The sequence below is a fragment of the Schistocerca serialis genome, chromosome 7, assembly GCF_023864345.2.
Source record: "Schistocerca serialis cubense isolate TAMUIC-IGC-003099 chromosome 7, iqSchSeri2.2, whole genome shotgun sequence".
In the NCBI taxonomy this organism is placed as follows: Eukaryota; Metazoa; Arthropoda; class Insecta; order Orthoptera; family Acrididae; genus Schistocerca; species Schistocerca serialis.
The window spans coordinates 533,898,388-533,909,393 of NC_064644.1; the positions used below are offsets into that span (position 1 = coordinate 533,898,388).

At 45.1% G+C, this 11,006-nt stretch overlaps 1 protein-coding gene across 1 annotated transcript in view; it reads left to right on the forward strand.

The window, feature by feature from the left end:
- The window catches only part of LOC126413219 (myrosinase 1-like), a 47,425-nt gene extending 40,143 nt beyond the window's left edge, over positions 1–7,282 (forward strand). Inside the window, exon 8 of the mRNA XM_050083115.1 lies at positions 7,144–7,282. Within this exon, the coding sequence (XP_049939072.1) occupies positions 7,144–7,282 (139 nt within the window). The remainder of the gene's footprint in view (positions 1–7,143) is intronic.
- The last annotated feature ends 3,724 nt before the right edge of the window (positions 7,283–11,006 follow it).

The following is an 11,006-nucleotide window of genomic DNA, read 5'->3' on the forward strand; positions in this document are numbered from 1 at the left end:
TTCCTGAGTAGTGGACCCCTTTTTGAACTAAAGTAGGTGCTTTTAAGTCATTGTGCAGATCATTTTTGTTCCTGGTATTGTATGTATGAACTGAGCTGTTTGTTGGAAAAAGAGATATATTATTTAGAACAAATTTCATTAAGGAGTAAATATACTGAGAGGCAGTAGTTAGTATACCCAGTTCTTTGAAGAGGTTTCTACAGGACGTCCGTGAATTTACTCCACAAATAGTACGTATCACATGCTTTTGGACTCTGAAAACTTTTGTTTGACTTGAAGAGTTACCCCAAAATATTATACCATATGACATTATGGAATGAAAGTAGGCAAAGTATGGAAGCTTTTTCATTTTTATGTCGCCTATGTCTGCTAACACTCGAACTGCAAATACAGATTTGTTAAGGTGTTTGTGCAGTTCTGTGGTGTGCTCCTCCCAAGTGAATTTATTATCGAGTTGTAATCCCAGGAATTTAAGACTGTCACCCTCTTCTATCTGCTCTTCTATCAATCTCATGTGTTATCTTACGTGTTTGATTTCTTGTAAAAATGATTTGTACATTGAACTGTATCTGAATTCCTGCCGTAAGAAGATCGCTTATTCTCTACCGTTAATGAATTATCTGCGATAAACATCAAGAGAGTCAAACCCCGGATTTCAAAGTACCCCTAAAACTCATGGGAGATGCTTACACATAAACGAATGTTGAACATTGAATGTTTTCACTAAGCTGTTCCATCCATACTCCTTGAAAATAAGAAATAATAGTATTAAAGAGGGCTTTGAATAGTCAAGAATGGACTGCCACAACATGCAAGATGTTCCTCTATTGCCTACATACAATTAAACAATTTTATAAAATATTTCCGTATTCAGTAACACTAAACCAGTCTAATTATTAGTCCTGCTACGTTTCTGTACCTCTGATGTACAGAATGATTATAATTACACTTCCAAAACTCTGTAGAAATAACGCCACTGGTCAGAATAACTTCAAAATGCAACTGAATATTATCGGAGAAGGGGAAAAAGTATGACACAAGAAAAAAATAGTGTGGAAATTGATCAATAGATGGCGCTTTGTGTGTCACAATACGTAAATTAAAGCACCTGTCACGCGCACGACCCATTGAAGTTGGTATAAACAGGCTGGGTACATGGCTGTTCCTCCTTTCGTGTCTACGACGTTCGCCATGACTGTCTCAATGCAGTATCGCGCTCTGCTTGTAAAGCTGTATTACAAGAATGATGACTGTGCACAGGTGGCCCTGCAGAAGTTCCGGACACCGAAGGGTTTGAAAAAAGCCGTTGGTACAATGACTGCCGTGGGTCTGGAGAAAATGATTGGGAAATTCGAAATGACGGGTTCTTTTGGTGTGCTACATGGTAGAGAGAGGAGACGAACAGATTCGACGTCAGTGGAAGCAGTGGCCACAGCAGTGCAGAAGGGGACGAGTGGCGGCGTGCAAACGTGTAGTGCACGGAGAATTTCCCGAACATTGGACATACCCATGAGCACAGTGTGTAAAATCCTACGAAACATCCTTCTTTGCTATCCATTCAAAATTACCAATGTGCACGAGTTGCTTTCTGTTGACCTGCCAGCAAGAGAGACATTTGCTTTAGAATTTCTTGCTCGCATGGAAGTGGATAATGACTGACCGTGAAAGTTTTTGTGGCAGACGAAACCCACTTCAATCTGACAGGATATGTCAATACACAGAATTGTCGAGTATGGGCAACGGAAAATCCACACGCGAATCAACCAGTACCACTTCATCCTGAAAAAGTCACTGTGTGGTGCGGGTTTCGGGCATCATTTATCATAGGGCCATATTTTTTCGAAGAGACGGTTGCATCTGTTTCTGTTACCTATACCGTCACTGGTAAGGGCTAGGAGTGTCTTTTGCGCAACCACGTCATTCCAGCTCTCCAGCAGCGTGTATGGGATCATTTTTATGCACCGGCCGGTGTGGCCGAGCGGTTCTAGGCGCTTCAGTCTGGAACCGAGCGACCGCTACGGTCGCAGGTTCGAATCCTGCCTCGGGCATGGATGTGTGTGATGTCCTTAGTTAGGTTTAACTAGTTCTAAGTTCTAGGGGATTGATGACCTCAGATGTTAAGTCCCATAGTGCTCAGAGCCATTTGAACCATTTTTATGCAAGATGGCGCACCTTCGCACATTGCAGATCCAGTTAAGCAGCTGCTGAAGCGCCGTTTCGGAAATTCTAGAATTATCAGCCGCCATTTCCCTACAGCCTGGCCGTCCCGGTCATCTGATCTTAATCCGTTTGACTTCTGGCTGTGGAGCTATCTGAACGACGTTATGTTCAGTGTTCCGACTGCAAACATAGCTGCATTGAAGGCACGCATTACGCAATACATTCTGAACATGACCCGGGATACACTTCGATCAGTTGTGAAACATGCTGTTTCTCGATTTCGACTTGTTGCAGAGAACGGTGGACAGCATGTTGAACACGTTTTGCGCCAGTCACACGGAAATTATTAATCGGATTTGATTTTGACTGATGATTTTTATGAGGTTTTTGGCCTCAGGGCAATTCAAAACCGGTGTGAGTGATACTTTTTATGCGGGTTTTGTCCTCAGGACAATTAAAAACCGATTTTTCCCATCCGATGTGATATGACCGTGCCGTTGTGGATGGGCTTACGTAACTAACAGTAGCACATCTGTACCCCGATGCACACTGGGTAGCACATGTTGTTTAACGTCAAACGTACACCTTAGCATCGTTGTATGATTCATTTGTCATTTGTAGTCGACCACTATTAAATTATGATGCTTACAGCGCCATTTATTGGTACATTTTGTAAATATTTATTTTTCTTCTGCCATACGTTTTCCCCTTTCTCCAATAATATTCCGATGCAACTTGACGTCATTCTGACCAGTGGTATTATTTTTCCAGCGGTTTGAAAGTTTAACTTTAATTATAATCACCCTGTGCTATAAATAGTTACACTACAAAGTCGAGTTAGTAATAAATGCTTGCATAAAATATCTCAGTAACTTTCTCTTGTAAGATCATAATTTTCTTTCGCATGTTCGGTTAGGGCAGAACTGAGTAGTTATTTCCCACACCCGCTGATTTCTTCAAATGCATCTTAATCCATGGTTCTCAATACGTATACCCTCTTATGACATATATATCGTCATTCAATAATTAGAACCCAAGACCTGGCATATACAGCACCTCATCTACACCTGCATACACGATATAATCAACAGCACCTCGACGCCTACTACTGGGCATTAATGTGGAGTGTGTCCACCCTGAGTCTTTATTTCGGTTTGAACTTGTAAGCTACCGCTTCTGTTTTGTTCTTTTCTGCTGAGGGGTAAGCCTGCGAGACGAACGTATAAGTGAAAAGTTTTGCACAACGGATTTTATAACGCTAGTTTGTCGCCCTGACACTTATACGCTCTCCAGAAGGGTAAGCTTATCCTTTGCTCTATATGTGACGTTAACTAGTCGTATGCAAATCTGGTTAGTTTCTGACCATATCCTCAGTATATGCTAGAATGTTCAGACGTGCTGACCTACAAACACTGCCACCACCAGGTGGCTGCAAACATGAAATACACGAATAAGGAGATAATAAAATGACAAAGGAAAGTTCTAGCTATGAAATGATACACTCAACAGTGTTAAATTCTTTACTCTTCTGCAATTTACTCTATACAAGATTACACAGTACGAGCAACATTTTAGTTCTGCCTATTCACATTTGGTAATCGTTCTGTCTGTCACTGTTCTGTGATATATTCGCGGTCGTTAATTCAAGCGCGGAATACTGACATCAGCTATGGCAATTGCAATTATATTTAGAACTACACTTGCGACTAGTAACGTGAAGCCTCAGCATAGAACGAAAAAGACACGTGATCAGCCATTTACTTTACTTCCCTAACCGCCGTTGCAAATGTACGATCACTACTGTGGTCTGACGCCTATCGCTGCAAAGGTTCTCGCCTCAGCGAGATAACATTAATTCTGCCTCACCAAAAGCTTCCGTAGGCACCTCCACGGCTGCCGTGGAACACCTGACGATCCTCAGGCTCTCGCTACAAGTACTCTGTCCTAGCAACGAGGTCGCACACCTCGCCAGGACCAACCTCTCTCCTCGACGCCCCAGGAACAAGTGCTTCTCAGTCGCTATGCTTTTTCGTAGCTCCTGTTCTTTTTTCTTCCCCCTTTTAATGTGCGTGGCCAATCATGTTGCTGGAAGGCGTTCGTTTCCGAGCGCCGACCAATCTCATTTTAGCAACCGACCGAAGCTTCTAGAAGCTTTCAGACCCAGAAGCTTCCACTCCAGCCGTTGGGAAAACCACCTACACGCCGCCACGCGTTTTGTGAGCGGCCCCCGTGTCTTCTCCTTGTCCTCGGCCACGTGGCTCCCGGTAAGCCGCGGTCCACCCGCCTGAGGTTTCCAGGAGCTTACGGGCGCTGTTGTCTTCAGCTCTCAGGCCTGCCTGCCTACCTAGCTCGTGTCTTTCTCGTTCTCCTGCCAGCCTCCCGTCTCCGTCCGCTTTACTATCGCCCAACGTGCAGACATTCTGCTACAAATTAAAATACCTAGCCGATGTCAGTATCGTTTATGGTTTCCTGTCTCGATGTTTATACCATTAAAGGTTCTTCTTTCCGGAGTGGTAGTTGTAATGTGGCTCAAAATGATGCCACCTTACAAACTCAGCGCAGGGACACATTCAACGAGATGTCTGATGTGTGTGGAGGGATGGCAGAGCATTCTCCTCTAGAGCCAAAACCAGAAAATGTATTCGTGTTGGATGCAAAGTCTGGAAGGAAGTCGACGTTCTAACGTATCCCAAAGGTGCTGAATTCGGTTCAGGTCGGGACTCTAAGCGGACCAGTCTGTTTTAGGGATGTTACTGACATTAACTCAGTGACTTACAGATGCTGCTTTATGACGGGGTTGGTTATAGTGCTGATACAGCCATCGTCTCTGAATTTTTTCTACGGCATTTATCGTTTATTTAAGCGCAATAAGGGGACCACGCCTTGACCACGAAAGGCTCCCCCATACTGTTACACTACGTCCGCTCCCATTACCTGTTGGCACTATGTACGATGGCGGGTATCGCTTTCCACGAATTCACCAAAAAAATCCTCCAACCGAGGGACACAGTTTACAGCGTGATTCTTCACTCCGAATCACTTGATTCGAGTCACGCACTGACCGGTAGCGTTACTCTGTATACCACTTCAGGCGTCTCATAACACTGACTACAGAGACACGTGGCATATAAGCAGTTGTTCAACCATTATAATCAACTTTCTTCAACTTTCTAAGCTCATTGTGCTAGTTGGACAGCTGGCAGCACATCTGTACTCACCAATGATTCTTCCAAGCTGATTTCATTCGATTTCTTTACAGCCACCCTGCGGAGTGGTTGTTCCTTCCACATTCCACTTCACTGTCGTATCACCAATAATCCAGCTTCAGAAGGCTTGAAACGTCCCCAATGGATTTGTTACTCTGGTGACAGCCAGTGACTAGTTTATATTCTGGGTCACTGAGGTAGTCTGACGGACCAGTTCTGCTGTAACTATTTCTCTACCAACAATGCAACACTTCCCGGCTCCTTATATGAAGGCGGCTCCCCCTCTCATGGCATCTAGCGGTCAATGTCATATTTCATAGGGTTGTCTGGATACTTGTGATAAGCTACTGTAACTATAAATCCTTTTGCATACTTATCTATTTCACGAACAGGCGCGTGGAAGGGACTACATAATAACTTGCGTCTGATACAAACACGCTTCGTTTTAGACGCAACCAGAGCTCTCTGCGTTATCATCAGTCTAATTTTGTTATCGCCATACCACAGATGAATTGTTGTTATCTGGAAACGAACAAGGGGAAAGAACGTAATAGCAGCCGATTTTGAACGAATGCGTAAGAGCAGTATTACGAAATGCGAATAGAACACTTAAGTTTGCTGGAAGGATCTTATCAAAATCCAGTTCATCTATAAATGAATTCGTTAGTGAGAGCAGTTCTACATTTTGGAACCAGCGTTTTGAACTCGTTATCAAGCACGTAGGACGACAGACATCGAGCGACCTCAGAGACGCGTCTTTAGGATCGTAACAAGTCTGTACAGTTCATTTGAAAACGTGACAGATATGCTCAGGGGACTTAAATGGGGACTTTTGAGAAAAGTCGACTTACTTCTGACGAAAACTTGTTGGGTAACTGTAGAGACCAGGTACTGCAGGAAGCCTGTGCGAGTATTATGCTGGCCGGCCGATGTGGCCGGGCGGTTCTAGGCGCTTCAGTCTGGAACCGCGTGACCGCTACGGTCGCAGGTTCGAATCCTGCCTCGGGCATGGATGTGTGTGATGTTCTTAGGTTAGTTAGGTTTAAGTAGTTGTGAGTTCTAGGGGACTGATGACCACAGATGTTAAGTCCCATAGTTCACAGAGCCATTTGAACCATTTAGTATTATGCTGCCAGTATGGTATATTTCACGTAGTAATGAGGAGAATTCGGTAAAGAGAGATAAAGAGGGGCGTAGGCAGACATGTTCCCCTCGCCCAATACACGAATGGAGTAGGAAAGAAAACCACTAATACTGATTCAAAGTACCCTCCACTCTGCAATGTACCGCTGCTTGCGGAGTGTAGGCCTATGTATAACCATAGGTATAGAGAAACCAATATCGGGGTTACACTATCAAGATTCCCCTTACACCTACCATTTTCTGTTTCTTTTGTCCCTGCCAAGGTTGCATTTCCTTTCGTTGTTTCTTCAACTGCAGTTTCTCTGTTATTTCTCGCTCTTCCTCCTTCTGGTTAACAAATTTGTGATAAGTGACATTTTGCAACATCAGGATTCATTTGTATGGATTACATTTTTCTTTCATTTTTTCGTTTATTTCAGCTGATTTTGCTCGTATTTCTGACGACGACACACTGGCTTTGTCGTCTTACGACATGAACCGAAAATGGTCCTTGCTGACCGAAATCCATAGTGTAAGGAGAAAAAATGTCTGATCATAAACTGGAATGGACGAAACTAATTATAGATGTCATGGGTCTCTGTTTTTATTTGTGACTGTGTCGCAGTTTGTGCTTACTAATTTTATCTCTTTCCAGAGTGAAATACGGCCTGTATCAGGTGGATTTCGACAGCCCGAACAGAACGAGGACGCCGAAGGCTTCTGCAGGTGTCATATCGCAGATCTACGAGAGCAGGGAGGTGCCTCAGCAGTACTTCCGCTACAGTCTCGTCTGAACTTGTTACTGCCACTTTAAACTACTGTCTGTAATGGTGAAATAAATGACTCTGGCTAACTCTGTTAATCATTTAAATACGTTCTTTGAATACTAATAAACATTAGCATATATCACAGACGATTTTTATTCAGATTTTCATGTTCCTTTGTAACGTTTGCATCATCCGTATTACAAATTATGACAAAAACATGTGGTCTGATAACTCGTGAAGGTAGTTTGATACTTAAACAAGTGACCCTTCATACATAATTGAGAGGCTGTCAAGTTTTTATTTATCTACATCTACAACTACATCTTGCCGCGATCTCATGAAATTATTTTGTGACAGAATATACCGTGAACATTACCAATGAGGTCGAACAACGTTGGGAGCCAAAAATGTTGTGAACTCGAGAAATTATTTTGTGACATCAGATACCATGAAAATTACTAATGAGGTGGCCTCATGCTGGTAGCCAAAAATGTACTGAACTCGAGAAATTAAATGAACTCAAGGGTACAAAATTAAGGGATTCATGCATGAATGTAAAAGATTGCTTATGTGATCAAAACGTGAAAGAAATGTACCAGGTGATCAAAAAGTCAGTATAAATTTATAAACTGAATAAATCACGGAATAATGTAGATAGAGAGGTACAAACTGACACACATACTTGGAATGGCATGCGTTTTATTAGAACCAAAAAAATACAAAAGTTCAAAAAATGTCCGACAGATGGCGCTTCATCTGATCTGAATACCAATAATTAGCATAACAAAGTCAGACAAAGCAAAGATGATGTTCTTTACAGGAAATGCTCAATATGTCCACCATCATTCCTCAACAATAGCTGTAGTCGAGCAATAATGTTGTGAACAGCACTGTAAAGCATGTCCGGAGTTATGGTGAGGCATTGGCGAGGGATGTTGTCTTTCAGCATCCCTAGAGATGTCGGTCGATCACGATACACTTGCGACTTCAGGTAACCCCAGAGCCAATAATCGCACGGACTGAGGTCTGGGGATCTGGGAGGCCAAGCATGACGAAAGTGGCGGCTGAGCACACGATCATCACCAAACGACGAGCGCAGAGATCTTTCACGCGTCTAGCAATATGGGGTGGAGCGCCATCCTGCATAAACATCGTACGTTCCAGCAGGTGTTTATCAGCCAGACTGGGGATGATGCGATTCTGTAACATATCGGCGTACCTCTCACCCGTCACGGTAGCAGATACAAAACCAGAATCACGCATTTCCTCGAAGAAAAAAGGCCCGATAACGGTAGATGTGGTAAATCCAACCCATACCGTGACTTTCTCGTCATGCAATGGAGTTTCCACCACAGTTGTAGGATTTTTGTTAGCCCAAATTCTGCAATTGTGGGCGTTGACAGACCCTCGGAGCGTGAAATGAGCTTCGTCGGTCCACAACACGTTACTCAACCAATCGTCAACTTCCGCCATCTTTTGAAATGCACACACCGCAAATACCCTCCGCTTCACTAAATCGCCATGTAACAGTTCATGACGCCGATGGATTTTGTACGGATAGCATCGGAGGGTACGCCTAAGTGCCAACCACACAGTACTGTATGGAATGCCGGTGCGACGTGCGTCTGCACGAGCGCTGACTTCCCCGTGGATAGACGAACCCGCTACAGTCACCATTTCTTCCTGAACTGTCTCGGCAGCATTACGCCTTGTGTTCGGTCGGCCACTACGGGGTGTACTGTCTAAACAACCCGTGGCTTCTAACTTCGAAATCATTTCTCGCCACAGCTGCATTTGTCAACTGACCTTTACCCGTTCGAATCCCCTTCCTATGGCGATAGGATCGTAACGCTGAAGTAGCGCAGTCCGCATTCTGATAATACAGCTTCACTAAAAGCGCCTTTTCAGGTAACGTCAACATGCTGCGACTGCTGGCGTATCTGATTCTCTCTCTTTTTTTTTTTTTTTCTTTATTGTATTTCAATTCCCCACCGGGGCGGGCTGGCAGCAGCATATGCGCTGCTCTTCAGCCGAAAGACATAGAACAAAAACAGGAGAAGACATTTAAAAACAGTAAAGGAGAGAATAAGGTGAACATAGATATAAAAAGGGGGAACATCATGGAAGGCAATAGACAAAAAAAAGGGGTGACTGTACAATGGAGATAAAAAAGTGTGTAAAAGTAGCACACACAAAAAGCCACACACTGTGACGATTAAAAGAATACAAGGCACACTATGACTGGAGCATAAAGGTATCGACAGATGGCATAGCACATAACGTAACACTGACGGCGAACTTCAAGGCAGTACACAATTAAAATCACACCTCTTGACGCACAGGAGAAACAGCACTAAACACAACACTGATGTGGCACACTGATGAAGATCAATACAGAGGATCTGCCCGGCGCAAGGAGAGGAGGGAGACCTGAAGAAGGGAGGGAGGGAGGGGAAGAGATGGGGGAGATGAGCGGGGGGCGCGCTGAAAAGGGCCAGGTAGGGAGGGATGGGGGATGGAAAGAGGCAAGCATGGGCTGCAGGGTCTCAGGGGAGGGGGGAATGGAGGAAAATCCGCTCTGGGAGAAGGAGGGAAGAGGAAAAAGGGGGCCCTGGGGAGGGGGGGGGGGGGAACAAGGCCAGGTTATAGTTGGAAGGAAGGGTAGATGTCACGGCAAAGTTCGTCATCCGGGAGGGGGAGGCGTTGGAAATTGCCCTGATGAAGGGGATGGAGGGTGTGGAGGTGGAGAGAGGGAGGGATACAGCGATAGAGGCACGGCAACAGGCGGGGGGTGTAGAGGGAGGAGGAAACCAGAGGGTGGGGGGGATCAAGCTTGCGGATAATGTAAAGGATGCGGAGATGTTGAAGGAACAGGAGGAAGTGGGGGAAGGGGATTAGTTCATACAGGATCCGTGTGGGGGAAGGAAGGCGGATACGGAAGGCAAGGCAGAGCGCATGGCGTTCAAGGATTTGGAGGGCCTTGTAAAAGCAGGTGGGGGCGGAGATCCAGGCAACGCTGGCATAACAGAGGATAGCACGGATGAGGGATTTGTAGGTGTGGAGTATGGTAGAAGGATGCAATCCCCATGTCCGGCCAGATAGGAGTTTCAGAAGGCGGAGGTGGGAATGGGCTTTCTGCTGGATGGTCTGGAGATGAGGGGTCCAGGTGAGGTGTCGGTTGAGGGTGAGGCCAAGGTATTTCAGGGTGGGGGTGTGCTGGATAGGACGACCATAAAGGGTGAGGTAGAAATCATGGAGGCGAAAGAAGCGAGTGGTGCGGCCAATGATGATTGCCTGGGTTTTGGAGGGGTTGAGACAGAGGAACCACTGGTTATACCAAGTGGTGAACTGGTTAAGATGGGTTTGGAGCATACGTTGAGACTGTTGAAGGGTAGGATAGAGAGCCAGGAAGGCAGTGTCAGCAGCATACTGGAGAAGGTGGACTGGTGGGGGTGGCTTGGGCATATCAGCTGTATACAAGAGATAAAGGAGAGGGGAGAGGACAGAAGCCTGCGGGACGCCAGCCGTGGGATAAAAGATACGGGAGTTGGTGTTGTGGAGGGTGACATAGGAAGGACGTTGCGAGAGGAAGGAAGCGACCAGACGGACAAAATTGATAGGCAGGGCGTAGGTTTGGAGTTTGGAAAGGAGACCGGGATGCCATACATGGTCATAGGCATTTTGGAGGTCAAGGGAAACAAAAATGGCGGAGCGATGGGAGTTGAGTTGGAGGGACAGTAGGTGAACAAGG